Genomic DNA, 16,386 nt, shown 5'->3' with positions numbered 1-16,386 from the left:
CTTGATGGAATCAATTTGGAATTCGTTACTTCTCAATGCGAATTCCTTTATCTTCATGGTCATACTCAAGCCATTGACGCTATGAGCTCAACCTTTAGCTAATTTGGACACATGCATGATAAAAATCTCATGATACACACTCAAATATTTTCCTAAAATTGAGTCTTATTATTCATTGATAATTGAAGGCTTTAAATAGTCATGACACTTATAATATTACGGGAATACAAATAAAATCTGAAAATAAAATATCAACTATCTTAAAAATAAAATCTGCTTAATCTATCATAAAATAATATTGAACCTAGATAAACCAAAAATCATAACTACGTATACCTATTTTATCTCTATCAAATCAAACTAAATATTACTATACCCAAAAACTAATAAAATAAGATTTAAATAAAATTATTAATAAAACCCTAAAATTTAAGTTTATCCCAACAAACTTCCCCATAAACTTAAATCAATCCTTCCTTCATTCGGCTTTCCATGTGCATCATCCCACACTGGGTTTACTTCTTTCAATCAGATTTGACTTCTTCTTTTTCCTTATGGCCCTCCTGTCTTTTACCTTGGTTGACCTCTTTAATGCTTTGATTGACTTTGTTATGTCTGACTTCTCAATAACCTTGACCAACTCGTTTCTAACCTCAGGCAATTTCTCAATAATCTTGGTCGACATCTTCATTGGGTTCTTTTCAACATCTTCATCATCCTCTCTGTCTGGTTCAAGAACACTAGATGCTTTCTCTTCTTTTCCAAGAGTCGCCTTCTTCAACTCCTCAATCTTAACCCTTTGTTTATTCATAATTTCATTAGCTTCATCTAGAAGCCTCCCTATCCACTAAATCTCTTCATCTTTTTGTTTGAGTTCTTTCTCCAGGTTTTCCTTCTCCACAATTGTTGCATCCTTTACCGAGATCACTTCATCCACTGTTGGGATTGGGCTCTCCATGTCGACTACATCCGAGCTCTTTGCCATCAACAAAATTCCACATTCTTCTTCAATATCTTCAGTAACGAGATTTGTCTCCCCCTTTGTCTCTGCCTTGCAATACTTTGCAATATGGCCAGCCTTACCACAATTGTAGCACTTTTTTTTATCTACACTCGTTTGCATAGTGGCCATACTTGCCACACTTAAAACACTCAACTCCTGATCGATCTCCTCGGCCTTTTCCTTGTCCTCGGTCATGCAAATTCTGCTGACCAGTTATCTCTTCACAATCATTCTCAAAATTACCTCGGCCACGTCCACCTCGTCCTCGGTCTCCTCGCCCTCTTCTGTCAGGACCTCTCTGAGTAATCCGAGATTTATTCGAGTCAAACTGTATCTGTAGTGCTTGATTGTTGAGTTCCCTCTTTTTTTTTCTTCCTCAATTTGTGGGCTTTTAATGACCCAACTAACTCCTCCATAGTGAGAGTTGACAAATCCTTTATCTCTTCAATAGTGACCACGATACTTTCAAAATCATCCGTCAAATTTCTCAAGATGTTTTTTGCAACCCGGTTAGGAGGAACCTCTTCTCCGTTCGTTCCGAGTTGGTTGGTCATCTTCTGCACTCGAGTTATAAACTCAACAATTCCCTCGTTTCCATCCATCTCCATATGTTCAAACTCTCTTCTGAGAGCTTGTACTCAGACCTGCTTGTCGCGGGTATCTCCTTTGTATGCCACCTTCAGAATTTCCCATGCTTCTTTTGTTGATTTTGCATTAGCTATTTTCTCGAATCCAGATTCATCCACTGCATTATACAGAAAGTACAAAGCCGATCTGTCTTTCACTCATGTCTTTTTCAATGCAACAATCTGGTTCACTGTCTGATGCTCATCATCCGCGGGTTCATTGTACCCGTCCTCCACTATGCCCCATACATCTTGGGATCCAAGAAGAACCTTCAACTGCAAAGACCAATTGTCATAATTGGTTTTTTCTGACAATTGTGGCACACTCATCCCATTGACTACCTTTGTCATCTCTCTCACAAAAAAATCAAGTACTCACTTTTCTCTCACAGTCTTTGACTATCTCCTCTCTCTTTTTCTCTCTCTCGGTACTGAGAGTATAAAGCTCTGATACCACTGATAGGAAAAATCTCACGATACACACACTCAGATATTTTCCTAAAATTGAATCTTATTATTAATTGATAATTGAAGGCTTTAAATAGTCATTACACTTACAATATTACGGGAATAAAAATAAAATCTGAAAATAAAATATCAAGTATCTTAAAATTAAAATCTGTTTAATCTATCATAAAATAATATTGTAGATAGATAAACCAAAAATCATAACTACGTATACCTATTTTATCTATGTTAAGTCAAACTAAATATTACTATACCCAAAAACTAATAAAATAAAATTTAAACAAAATTATTAATAAAACTAAATAGACGTAAACAGTTTCACCCAAAGAGTGTTAATGCGACAAGAAAAACAAAGAAACATTTCGAGCCAATGAATAAACAAGGTTTTTCTAATTAAATCAAATCCAGAAGATTGTAATTTAGTAGACAATGGTTTAGTTTGTCACAAGCTTTGGGTTGAACATCGTAAGCATGAAGTTAACTAAAACATTTAAAAACGCGTAACGATGGAGGAGTTGGTGACAGGTTTTAATCAAGGTTTGATTTTATCGAACGTGATAAGTTATTCAAAGAAAAGTTATTGAATGCTTGCATTTTTTAATTAATGTATTCATCTTTTTAACGTTACCAGAACTCTACCAAATTCTAAATCTCAATTGTTGACGAGTTACTATTTATATGTATACTATATATAAGAGGGACCGATTAGTACAATAACACCCTAATCTTATTCCAGCTGAACTCTGACGTGTGCTACACAACTAAACAACTATTGAGCACTTCATCAGCACGAACTGCTTAGAATTGTACCACTAAAGCACATGCACATCATCAGCACATTATTTGATCTAAATCACTCGTCTGTATTTTGACAGTATAAACACTTATTGTGCGGTTAATAAGATCGAATTATGTGCTAATTTCTAGAACGCATAACACATTACGATGCACTTTGTTATGATTGTAAGGAGCCATTATATAGAGGCATTAATGTGTTTCATGGACTAAGTACAGCTTCTGACCATCCTTAATCATGTCCACATCAGTAATTTTACCACCATCTTCTGATAAAATACAAGAATCCCCAGAAAATTCTATTAGTTCTGCCGCTGATTTGATTAGCTCTTCGATGGAGTGTGGAATCCATAGTACAATTCCATGTCTTCTATTATCTTTCGGATCCCACGGGTGGAAAGGGAAGACTGTGCACTTCTTTGGGTGCATTTTATCTGAAAAAGATAGATGAAATTAAGGTTTACAGCAATTGGTGATCTAGAAAAGCCAAAAATTAGAGATGGTCAGGCATAACAACAAAAATAAATGCACATCAATTGGAACAATAATGTTTTTTAGTCTGCTAGCTCTTCATGGAAGAGGTAGAACTAGACGCATAACATTAATGTAATTGTTTTTCTTAAACATTATGTTTGAGAGACAATGAAGTTAAGGAACAATGATTAAGAAACAATAAAGTTAAGGACCCCAAAAGTAAAATTTAACAAAGAAAAACTAAGCAGAGAATTAAGAGAATAAGTGTAAAACACTGCCAATATGTTAGGCTACATAATAATACATTCCGGTACATGTTATAAAATTCTCAGAAATTATCACTTTAGGATGGAAGAAGCCTATTCTACCATACTTCCTATCCACCTCTTAGGAAAACTATAAAAGTAGCGCAATATGTCAGTACCTGTAAATTCTTGGGAGGAATACGGGAATTCTAACAGTTGAGCAGATTTTGCATCTTCAAGCAACTTGATCAGATTCTTATTTCCACACATCCGGGCTTCATCAAGCGGGGTATTTCCCCATCTGTTTGTAATCAAATGAAAATGAAGGAAACTCTTTGTTATGTTATTTCGGCAAAATCATGAAAGGGAAAAAAAGTACAAAAACCATATTATTATGTAAGACTTGAAATTAGGGAAAACATGGCAGAAAAAGGAAAGACTGAAATCTATAGTTACTGCTAATAGAGGTCTCTGTTGAATTTATTCCATCTTGTTTATGCTAATGGTGTGAATAAAGAAACTAACTTATTCTATTATGGAGTTACATGTCTACAATATTACAGAGATGCATGCACCCGCGTAAAAATTGTAGAAATTTTAAACGCTCTCTTAAACCACTTTGTATAAATCTGGGAAATGTACTCTTATTATTATAAATTTTCTGGATTAAAACTATCCAGAACATACACATACAAACACAATACTTTAATCTCTCAAACTCACAACAAACAACTCACAAAATAACAACCCAACACAAAGTGCAACCCCTCTTTTCTTCTCTGGTACTTCACGGCACACACACCACACTCCTCTATTTTTCTCTCTTTCCACACACTCACAATATTCCTTTCTTTCTTCTCACACACAAGAATACCCACTTCTTTCTTTCTTCTTCTCGGTGGTGTGCCACTCCCCTCTCTCTGTACTTTTCTCTATTCATGGGTTGCATACCCTTCTACCTTTCTCACAAAACACCATGACTTTGGTGGCTTCTCCCTCTCTGGTTTTCTCTCACAAAACCGTGAGGCTTCTCTCTGCCCATTCCCACGGTGCACACACTTTAGTGTGCCACACTCCTTTCACAGCTATCAAGCATACATTTATAATAAAACCAAACAACCAAAGCTTACCTAACATCTCCACTCACTACATGGATAATGATGCCAACACAATACCTAACTCCTTTTGACTAAGAGATGCACTTACGGTGGAAATATGCTGACACTTTCCACACTTCTTTTCATATCATTAAAAACATGTGGGTCCATTTAAAATTTATCCAACAAAAATAAAGCCCGGTGCATTAGTGAACTAGGCCAGCCTTGAAAAGAATGAAAAGGTTCCCTAGCATCAAACACCAGTTATGGCATCATGAACCTGCAAAAAGAGTGATGAATGATACCTGTCTTTGGTAAAAACACTAGCTCCTGCTTCTAATAGCAACTTTGCCATGAAGTATAAACCTTCAGCTGCAGCTAAGTGAAGAGGGCTTCGGTAATCATAATCTTTTAAGTTAGGATCCATGCCATTGGATAAAAGTCTTCTAAGATAATCTGAATCTCCCCTTGCAACTGCTGTACACAAAAAACTACCAGCATTTTCGATCTTCATGGAGGCCCCTTCTTTAACAAGTAAAGAAGCAACCCGATCATTTCCATTCTTAACTGCTTCAAGTAAGGGCGTGTTGCCGAAGTTATCTATCAAATTAACAAATAGGGATGCCTGTGTCAGTTCGTCAGCCAAAATCTAAGTAATTACTCGTAGAAATTGAATAAGTTAGACAATTACCTTTAATATTGACATCTACACGTTCTTGAATAAGGAAAAATGTGATATCTTCATGTCCTCTGGACGCTGCAAGATGCTGTCGGAAAAACAAAACGGGGTTCATATCAGGAAAGTATTTCTTGTTACAGAATCCACATGTTGCTAAGTTATTATTTGCCAGAAACATCATAGATGAAGAGAAAGCAAAAAAATTTTGTAAGACATCATAAGAAGTTGAAAGGTCCTTACCAGTGGTGACCTTCCATCATAATCTGTTTTGTTGGGATCAGCCCCAGCTCGAATTAAGCCTTTGAGCTGATGTAGATCCCCATGAAAAGCTGCACTATTGACCTTCAAAGCAAGCTCAGCTTCTTGTTTTCCAATATGAAGTGTGATGTCTGACTCCAACTGCTTACCTCGAAAAGACTCTTTTCCCTATAAAATAAGAAAATAAATTAGGTGTCTCGTGATGAGAAATTAGTAAACCACAATCTTCAATGTGTAAGTTGATGCATCCATTTCTCGTTCGACTAGAGAGCCGCATAGAGTATTTTTAATTCATGTCAAAGTCAGAAACTACTAAAGGGAGGAGGATGCGAGACATAGCATATATGAAATTATTACCTCTAGAAGGTTGTTTAATACTTTCCTTCCATCATAAAAGTATATGTCTAGGATATTTGTAAATGATTGTTTATCAAGTCGCAAGAGTCTACACAGTTCACAAACTCGGACAGTATATGGTTGAGGAATGTTGCAAAGAATAGATATTTCTCCAAATGAACTGTGACGCTGCAGAAGTGAAACAGTTTCTTCTGATCCATCTTCAGCTGTACCTACTTCCTCCTGCATTGAGACAGCTTTGGGCACTCAAAAACCAAAACAATGAAATTTGTCTCTAGAATGTTCTTTACGAATCAGTTCTAAAATTCTAAGAAGCTTCCTGTATCATAGACTACTTTGCACATGAATATTTTGTCTTGTGGAAAATTTATAAGATTCTTGAGCCCTTTGTTAATGGCAATACTTTCTTAAAGTGATGAAATACAAAGTAAGAAAACGATATGCATATCAGCATGACTATATTAAAAAAATACCAGAAACCTCAACAGAAGAAAAATATAACAATTTAGCAATTGTAGAAGTGAATGTGGAAATATAAAATCATACCAGCACTCCATGACAGACAAAATATAGTTGATCTACAACATTTCCTTGTTGCATTATAACTTCCCCTGGAAGAAAGAACTCCTCATGGATCCTAATAACCTGAAAGATCAGAAGAGCATAAACTATAATCACTTCAACATTACACACTAAGAAGATAATGGACGATAAAAAACACTCTCATTGTAGGTACATCTGGTCATAACAAAAATCCTAGTAAATATGATTATTTCAGTCAATTAGATATATTTTTTTCAGTTAGTATTTTCTTTCAATCAAGTCCTTCAAGGATGAAATTGTTGTTGATTACATAGATTGCAGAGAAAAAAGTAACTGGAATCTACAAAAAACTTAAAACACTGATAATAATATCCAGTTTACCAGAAGGACTAATGTTATGAGAATAAACATGTTCCAGTGCTAAAAGTCTATACAACAAAAAAATTACTTGCCAAATAAAAAACAGCGGGAAAGGGATGATTATATCAGTTTTCGTTTTAATTTGTAGATTATGGATAAAAGTACAAAAGGGAAAAGAGAACTCTGTACGCAAAAAATACAGATAATATTAATTCCATAACGTTACTTACAATCTGGTTGATGAATTCTGCAGAGCATCCTTTAAAAAGAGAAACATTTTCGATGTATGGCAAGTATAATGTTTGGGATATCTGCAAAAGGTATTCAGATCATTACATCATCCGAAATAAAAATGACGGAAATAATAAAATATGTCCTTCTCTAAAGGCATGATTCAAAGCTAGTACTAACTGCGTTATCATATTACGAGACTTGAGAATAATAAACTCTTTATTTTATGTATATGCATCCAGTGCTCCAAAAAATGAACAAAATAGAATTAAAAATGTAAATGTTCAAATTCATGTTCTTTAAACAACACAGCAAAAATACTTACAAATGCCAAAAATTTCTAAACAGCACACTGACATAAAAAATGTGGTCTACAACTCCAGCAGAAAATTTGCAGGGACAGAGTAGAGTCAAAAGAAATAAACATAAAATATGTTGCAAAGAGAAAAAAAAAAAGGAAAGAAATGAATAGATTAAAATGTAGAGCAAGCAACTTGAAAAGTGAATCTGTCCAACACTACAATAGGATCCCTATTAATTTTCTGAATTCACATTCACTGAAAAAGGAATATAGAATAATCACACTTTCATTTATCATAATTCATAACTGAATAGCAGGAAAGAGGTTCAATATAGCGTGCCAGTCACTTATAGCCTAAAATCTTATACTATCTGTGCTGGGAAAAAGTTGTCTGCAGATGTTTCCAACGTACATTATTAATTAAGAACTTGATGAAATGATAAATCATTTTGCACTAAACTGTTACTTTCAACACGAAACTGACATTTCAAATAGTATGTTATACATCTATTGTACATTTTCCTTCCTTACACGCTACCATATATACTTGTATACTAGTATATTTATCATAACTTTGACAACAGTTATCTAAACAGACAAAAAGTAAGAAGTTGATGCATAAAAACAAAACAAAATGTGAAGAAATGTCAAAAAACTTATAGAAGCAGGTGGGAAAACTATAAAATTGTAAGGTATTGAAACAAATGACCATAATTACTAAAGTGACATCCATAATTGACCACATATGAGGTTCAAAGTCGTTTTTTTCTCTTATTACCTTAGCTCGAATAGAAATAGGGATATCCTGAATGACAGCAGCCTCAGTGTAGCTACTCTCATACTGTAAGCGTACATGGCCCTTAATTTGTTCACGGATATCCCTTCCAAGCTTATTTCTGTTCATATATTTCAATAGGTCTGTCATCTTGTCTCTAAACTTTTCAGTCTTTGACCCCTTGACTATCAAAGCTGTCATGTTACCAATCAAATAGGCACCGAGAATCATATCAAATGAAACGTATATCATTATGAATATCATCTCCCTCAAATTTACTGCATGTATATCTCCATAGCCTGTGCAAGAAAAGGTCACACACATGACTCATTCAGGGAAATTTAAAAAGATAATATACATTTTGAAAAAAATCTGCAGATATCTATACAAAAATTCGTTGATCTAGAATTTATAACCGTTTAAAATTGTTAGTCCTTTTAGATTTGGTGATGAATGTAATGTTTTTTGAACAAGTGAAAATTTTGTTTTCTAGTTTGAATAGATTGCATGTATTTAAATTACCTTTACAATTTATAATTGATTTAAGGCACCAAAAGATTGGTACGAAGTACTAATCAACTTTATTAATAACTTATCCTCGTCGGAAACTGATTAAGCACCTTGTAATTGAGCGCAATGGAGTCATGAGGTGAGCACAAGGTGACCTATTAATTGTAATTTATTTGCTGAAATTTCTTGATATTTGTTTAATTTGATTTATTTAAATAAGTTTGTTTTGATTAATTTATTTGAAATCCCTGAACAACCTTTCAACTAAAACTTAATAGCTGATTTTTCATTGAATCTCAAAATTGATTTGGTAAGATTTTGAAATTTATTAATTCCTTCGTTACAAATTGAGAGAAAAACTTGAAATCAAATTATTCTGTATTAAATAAAATTCAGATAATTTTTCTGTTTTATTTTTATTAGAGTGAAGCTTTATTGAGGAAAGAATCACTCTCCAATGTTTTAAGGTATCACAAACATGTTTTTATGAAGTTATGCTAAAACAATGTAAACTAACGACTACATACAGTAGCACCCTACTTGGGAAACTAGCTATTACCACAGACAAGCCTAAAAGTACTAAAAATATTACTTATTGTGCTGGGCATTCCATGAATTAAGGAGACTATTTGTTTCTTATCCAGATGTCATTCAAACTGTAAGCAAAAGGCACTCCTAAAGATTCTAGCAACTGATGCGGAGAAAAAGTATTGAACGGTTTTATCTTTGTAATATCCTTTGTTTTTCCGAATTGCTGACAGCTTTATACTTGCAAATTTACTCTACAGAATTGAAATGTTGTCTTTCTTCAAAACTAGAAGCAATTTTTTTAAGAAAAAAGGAAGAGTTTGGGAAGCTTTCTAAGAACTTTCTTTTAATCAAGGATTACTCTATTTCAAGGAGTGGGGATAGAGTAGAGGGATGCTTTTGTCGCGTCACTAGGAGAAAGAAACCTCCATAAGATATGCCTTAAGCTAGGGTGGAGGAGGATTTTGTTGAAATCCTTGAAAGCAAAATGTGTCGATGAACTTTTGCTTACAAGTATCCAGGGATATCCAGGGACACAGAAGAGTTTCTGACTATTGTTCGTCCATATTTATTCATTACCAGCCTATAAAAGCTTCCGCAGATGCAGAAAAGGTAATAGCGATAGCAGATATCTGCTATGGTTCACCAGTTCAGTAATCTCATGGCACCACAAGTACTTTTGAGGTAACAACTTCGGGTGCTTTATAGATTTGACCGGTGACAAAACTGTTGAGGTTCTGTGGCTTTATTTTCAAAAGCAACAACCATCAAGCAACCGTGACAAGTTTATCAGTATGGTTGACCAACAATAACATTGACCAAACCTTATCCTGCCAGCAAGGGTTGTTGTTACAGTGATTGAACCGTCCAATTGGACTCTAACATACGAAATTATCACTAAATCTATTTAACTGGATAAGATCTCTTTTTTCATTGTTTTCAGCTTGCTCGTTCTATTTATATACAGTTAGAAAGAGTCCTAAAATACGAGTTTATCACTAAATCTATTTAATTGGATAAGATTTTTTTCTAATTGTTTCTCCTTCAGCGTGTTTAGTTTTATTTTTGTACAACTAGAAAGGGTGCAAAAAAAGACTCATTGATCAACAGTGTCTCAGGGATTTTTCAAAATTTTTGAATTTTACTATCAATTGCCTAAACACAACCCTCCGCTTCACTCCGAGTTGGACCGGCTTTGTTAACTTTGACCACATACCATGACATAGGCAGAATTACAATAACTAATAAAGAACAACAAACTGAACCGACTTTGCTGAATGAATAAGATAAAAAAACGTACCAACTGTTGCCATAGTAACAATAGCGAAATACAGAGATGTTGTGTAGCGCTTCCAAAGATCAATTTCTCTGAAATGCGAATAACTATAGTCACCCAATTTTAAACTTCCTATCCATGTGTACCCTTCTTGTGATTCCGGTAGAGTAGTAGCCAAAAAGTAGAAAATGCAGGCTGCTGTATGGGTGCAGTAGAGTTCGACTACTATCAGTTTCACAATCCTGGTAGTAATGTAATTGACACGTATGTCCTTCTCCAACTTGTGGAAAAAATCTGTGACTTTCCGCACCCGGTATAATCTGATCCACAAAAGGTACCTCACTTCCTCTCTTCGTCCACAAGCCTGTCAATAAAAAGTTATGCTAGTCTGTTAACATTTTAGTATATCAACTGCCATTTTCTGTACTGGTAACGTCTAAAACCAGCCAATATTAGTCTCGTGTCTTAGCTGAGTTGCACAGTGAGTTATACCAGCTCACATTTAGTAACAGGATTCACAACTTCTTGTGCAGCAAAGTGATGTAAACATGACTAAATATACACTTAAGTCCCAAAACTTGTGAAGTGAGGAGGCATTCTAAATTCCATCAACGTAATTGCCTTGCAAAGCTGTTAGATACAAAACAGAAACACAAGCAAAGGGCAATGGTTCGTGTACCATTGCTATGAGGGACAAACTACCTATATTACGTTCCGAAAGACAAATCAATTATTCGTAAGTACCAAAGTTCCATTACAATGAAAGAAACAAAAAGCTAAAAGAGAAAAGGCTATTTGTCCTTTCAATTTCTAGTACCGAGACAGAATATCAGGATGCTTCGGAATTTTACTGTGGAGTTTTAATAAATGACAACTTGGGTGTTTTCGCGGTTTAACCAATAGCTGGCAAATCCTAAGAACAGTTAACCAACAGTGTAAAATAAAAGTTACATGGAAGTTAAGGACAAGTAAAAAGAAGGTAAAGTATTAACACTTGTCATTTAAATGCAAACCGAAAAATATGCTAGAACCCCTGAAAAACTACCACGAAATGTATACATGCATCATAAAACACTAACATGAGCGATGTGATTACGAACTTTGCTGGTGGATCAAATGAATTGTTAGAGAGCGTCACACTATTGACCAAAACAATTCAAGATAAGTAATATAGATACTCAAGAAATTTGGGTTTATCTGGAAGAAGTATAACCTTGAAGATGACGTCCCATGGCATACACCCAAGAAGATCGAATATGAAGTCAGATTTTAGATACCTACATGAAGAGATACATGTAAGACATAAGTCAACTAAAAAAATGTCACCCACACAAATAAGATATTTGTAACCAATTGCGGATTTTCTCAAAGACCAGAGCCATAGTTATACAGGAGCACACTAGAAACTGATGTTAGATAATAATCATAAACAGCATCGGTAATCATGACATGAAGAAGAACATCATCAAAGAGAAGAAAAAAGAAGTAAAAGTTTACCGCAGAGCTATAGGTGTTCGCTTGTAGACCATACGATAGGTCTGGCTGTCTCTGTAAGCAACAAAGAATTGCAAGAAAATATCGACGAGAAAAGCTAGTTGTCCAATGATGTCCAGAATAAAGAGATTCTCAGGCAAGCCACGAAAAAATCCAAACTCCATTGGGGTGAAGAAGGATGAATACACTGCCCATAGCAATATGAATTTTGTCCATGCCCGGTACCACCTACAGTGCCCATCACCATAAGCATCAAACAATTTAGTCTTAAATTACTATCAGTACAGAGCACACTCTATTATCCAACAAAGAAATGTGTATCGAAAATATGAAGCAAGTTCATCAAGTAGTTCGGTTACCAGTATCAGTAATACTTAATTACTTTAATTCATTCGCGCAAGCGAGTTATCTTGCTCAAAAGATGAAACGTGAGACTCTAATATCTGATTACTTCTAACTTCAAAATCTTTTTTTCTTATTAATAATTTCAAATCTCATCAATATTCTTAAGTAATTTTCAAACGTGATTAATTTTGTTAGAAAATTTATTTTGAACTTGCCAAATATTCTCACAGCTTGACGTTTGAGTAGTTCTATAAAGCTTAGGAAACTTCTCTCTGGGGACAAAAGATCGGCCTTATTTAGCTCTCCTTCCGGATTTCCGCACCAAATAAAAACCCCCGAATATATATATATACACACACACCCATCAAATTTGCGTACTAAATAGTATTGTTTTCAAATATTTAAACTATGTCTGGTGGAGACAAAACTGAGATATCAAAATATGACATAAATAATTAAATAGCATGAGTGTCATGTCAGTGTTAACATGAAGTGGTTGTCAAAAATGACAGTTGATTATTATTCCCTTGTAAATTGAATTGAAAATTTTGTTGACAGTGTATAATTTGACAGTATATTATTTTAATAAATTAAGTTAACTATATGTACATATATATTAAATGAAAATTTAATATATATTGTTATACAGTCAAGATTTGTTATTCTTAAGAAAAAAAAGTGAATTTTTTTTTAATACTGTGGTTGTACACAAGTGAGTTTCTAAAGAATATAGACCGTCCAAGTGTAAAATGTGAGTCACTTGATGCCTACAGCTTGATGAGAAATTAATAAAAATGAAAAGTATATAAAAATATTTTTTAAAAAATATAAAAAATGTAAACTATGACTAATGAAGTAGATGATTGTGATAAGATGGGACAACTAAGCAAAATCACATGAATTACGGACCCAGCCAGCACATGCCGCGTGTGGCGGGAGAGAAATGAACCTTCATTTCAAACTTGCCTCCATCTAATCGAACCTAAACACATCTCACATGTTCTCTTTCAACACAACCACCATACCCTACACCCTCTAAATAGATCACTGCTGTCTGATCAAATTGATGGAATCATGTACCAACAAGATTCAGGCCTACCCATCTGTTGAAGCCCGTACCGTATCTATTTCTTAACATTTTATGTCTTTAACTCAGCACGTTTATTTTGATTTTACTAATGCAGATAGTATTGCACTTTATATTTTATTACTAAGTTAATTTTGTTTGTTAGTTTTATTTGCATTTCTCAAACATCCAGCATTTAGAAAAAAAAATATTTAAAATATAACGAGTACGTTTACATAAAATTCTCTTTTAGAAGAAAAGATTAATTTATCTCTGAAAAGTAAAATTTAATTCATGCATGATTTAATTTTTAAAATTTAGGTCATATTAATTTTCCAAAATTTTATTTTTTTATTTTATGCACATACAAAGGGAAGAAATATTTTATTTTTCATAAATAGTTATTAATTTTGAAAAAAATTAATATAATAGAGTCTCAGGTTCATATAAATGTCGCAATACAGTTAACTTTTTTCTTAAAATATCAAATATAAAGTTAGTAAATAAATTAACATATAACACTAAAATTAGAAAAATATACTATATATGTTTAATATTATCATTAATATAAACTATTAAAATATAAATTAATATATATCTTAAAATTTATCAACTTTTATAAGTTATATATATTAAGATATGGTACACACATACATTCAACTTTTAAATAATAAGGATAAAAAATCTCAAAAGTTAAATATCATCGCAAAACGATAAGGAAAAATATTAATAGTTCAATTAATAATACAGCTGAAATATTTATTTCATTCCTGTAATTTTTTATTTAAAATTGTGTCCATCTGATAAAAATGGTATCACTTCCTATACTTCTATAAAAGTTTATTTCTTTCATCTGTCTTTTTAAAAGTTCAATAACATATGTATTATTATGTTTAGTATACCTTTCATTTTCACAACACTTAAAATAATCTAAACATATATTTATCGTGTTAAATTGAAAAACAATCAAAGTTAAATAAAACGCAGTAATTAGGGGGAAAATGTTAAATTTATTATTATTTTCTGGCAAACAATTTTGAAGGGGAGGGAGGGAGGAAGTAATAAATAAACAATGATTGTCATGATTAAATCCATAAACACTCAATAACCAGTAAATCATTCATAAATTAACTTAATCCTGATTCAAAGGAAGAAAGAGAGGAAGTTGAAGCAAACGGAACCTGTTATCAGGATGAATGACGAAGTCCTCGGAGAAGCCACAGATTCCATGGAAAAGAGCTTGGCGACTGAACTTGCTCCATCTTGAGTTGAGTTCCAACTCATTCTCTATCAGATTGAACCGGCTCCCTCTCGAAGATTTCAATCGGTCCCGCAGGTCCTGCACCTCGTACTCTTTCTCATCGGAAGACGACGACGACGAAGACAACGACCGCGAATGAGAAAGCGGTGTCGAAGATGACGTCGTTTGCCTCCCTTCCTCTTCCTCTTCCTTTGACGCCGCCTTCACATTCTTCTTCCCCGTCATTTTCAAAAGAGAAAAAAGGGAAAAGAAACTCTCAGGCAACTGCTACTACTATTATTATTATTATTATTCAGAGATGTCAATTTGGCTTTGAACTAACGGTTTACATTTCCTAATTGATCTACGACGTCACTTTGTAGTGTATGTATATGGTTGCGATGAAGGTGACGCGGCGGCTGAAGAAGGCCACAAATGTTGGAAAATGGAAGTTAATAGGTCACGGGAGATAACAGAGATGGATGTGGATTCATCACGGGGAGAAAGAAAGGGTTTATGTTGTGGCTATGGCGTGCAAATAACAAAAATGACGGTTATGAAAAAGACTTAAGGATCGAAATTAAGAGTGAGAGAGGTAAGGTTCTTCAATTTCCCGCACAGGGTGGACGCACTCCCTTATATACACCACCAAGGGCTGTCACATTCGAAAATTAAATAGAAAAAATACTAATAATATACCCTTAATATCTTTTTAGTAAAATATAATCATTATGAAAACCCCAATGAGGTAAACTCTTTCTATTTTTTTCCCCTGAATTCTGGATTTAAAAAATAATGTTAATTGAATGTAGATGGTTGGGACAAAAATTGTGTCACATCTTGAAGTTATTTTGTGGATTATTTTATGAATTTTGCTTGCTATGGTTGAGTAGGATTGGGTTGTAAATGTGGTCACGAGTGATTGAAGATAGCGGCTGATAAACATGGGCGCGCATAGACGGTTGTCCACGGCTCCACGTGGTGTTTTTCGTATGTAAAATACTTTACAAGATAAATGACATGTTATTGATTCATGGTTTTAGATTATTGACATTTCAACCAAAACAGAGCTTCATGTCGTAATGACAATTAATTATATAGTTTTTTCATTAATCAACACAACATGTGTCTTGTCTTGTAAATTGTGTGCTGTAAACATTGTTGACTTTTTATTTTGTGTTGGGACACCATCATTCTTATTCGGATGCTTTAACACGTTGTGTAAGATAATCAAACTTATCGAAATCGATTTTCTACCTACATATACTAAAAGAAAAGGTTTGAATTCGTCATGAAAAGTTTTGCAAAACTAGACTTTAAATGGCCAACAATATTCACGTAGTTTCTTTTGATGAAACTCTAGAGGGTACGTAAAAGCAGAATCTGTGCATGAGTTGATACTTTAAACAAAATTGTGAAGTGCCTTTGCGCTTGGAAAACGCAATTTATGCATGAATTGATACTTTAAACATCTAGTGGCTACTGGAGACATTTAGTGGCAGGCACCCAGTTGCACTGCCACGTAGTCGCACGCATAATTATGTACTACAATTCTACACCAATCTTCAAAGTCATTTCACGGTTTAATAACGTGAACATTTTAACAATATCATAAACACTCAAATTTCACTTTTTTTTTTCATTCTTTCTTTAACATTGCTATTTTCTTTTCTTTTCTTATTGTTTTGGTAGCATATTATTGAGAATTGCATAAT

General features: G+C 33.9%; 1 protein-coding gene across 1 annotated transcript; it reads right to left on the bottom strand.

Annotated features, from left to right (window-relative positions):
• Window positions 1–2,740: 2,740 nt before the first annotated feature.
• On the bottom strand, window positions 2,741–15,289 carry LOC108338198 (potassium channel SKOR). Its single transcript, XM_017574947.2, has 13 exons — window positions 14,613–15,289; window positions 12,024–12,248; window positions 11,740–11,803; window positions 10,551–10,890; window positions 8,216–8,511; window positions 7,136–7,216; window positions 6,549–6,647; window positions 6,003–6,224; window positions 5,628–5,813; window positions 5,400–5,475; window positions 5,014–5,308; window positions 3,791–3,912; window positions 2,741–3,326 (listed from the first exon to the last, which is right to left on the bottom strand). The coding sequence occupies exons 1-13, from the start codon at window positions 14,915–14,917 to the stop codon at window positions 3,085–3,087; spliced, it is 2,553 nt and encodes an 850-aa protein (XP_017430436.1). The 5' UTR covers window positions 14,918–15,289; the 3' UTR covers window positions 2,741–3,084.
• Window positions 15,290–16,386: the final 1,097 nt, after the last annotated feature.

Source organism: Vigna angularis, chromosome 7 (genome assembly GCF_016808095.1).
Source record: "Vigna angularis cultivar LongXiaoDou No.4 chromosome 7, ASM1680809v1, whole genome shotgun sequence".
In the NCBI taxonomy this organism is placed as follows: Eukaryota; Viridiplantae; Streptophyta; class Magnoliopsida; order Fabales; family Fabaceae; genus Vigna; species Vigna angularis.
This window is presented reverse-complemented; position numbering and strand designations above follow the sequence as displayed.

Coding starts and splice junctions, on each gene's coding strand:
- LOC108338198 (XM_017574947.2), bottom strand. CDS start 14,917: ATGACGGGGAAGAAGAATGTGAAGGCGGCGTCAAAGGAAGAGGAAGAG. Junction 10,891..11,739: donor CATGGGACGTCATCTTCAAG/GTTATACTTCTT, acceptor TTTTATTGACAG/GCTTGTGGACGAAGAGAGGA. Junction 6,648..7,135: donor CAGAATTCATCAACCAGATT/GTAAGTAACGTT, acceptor CTGATCTTTCAG/GTTATTAGGATCCATGAGGA.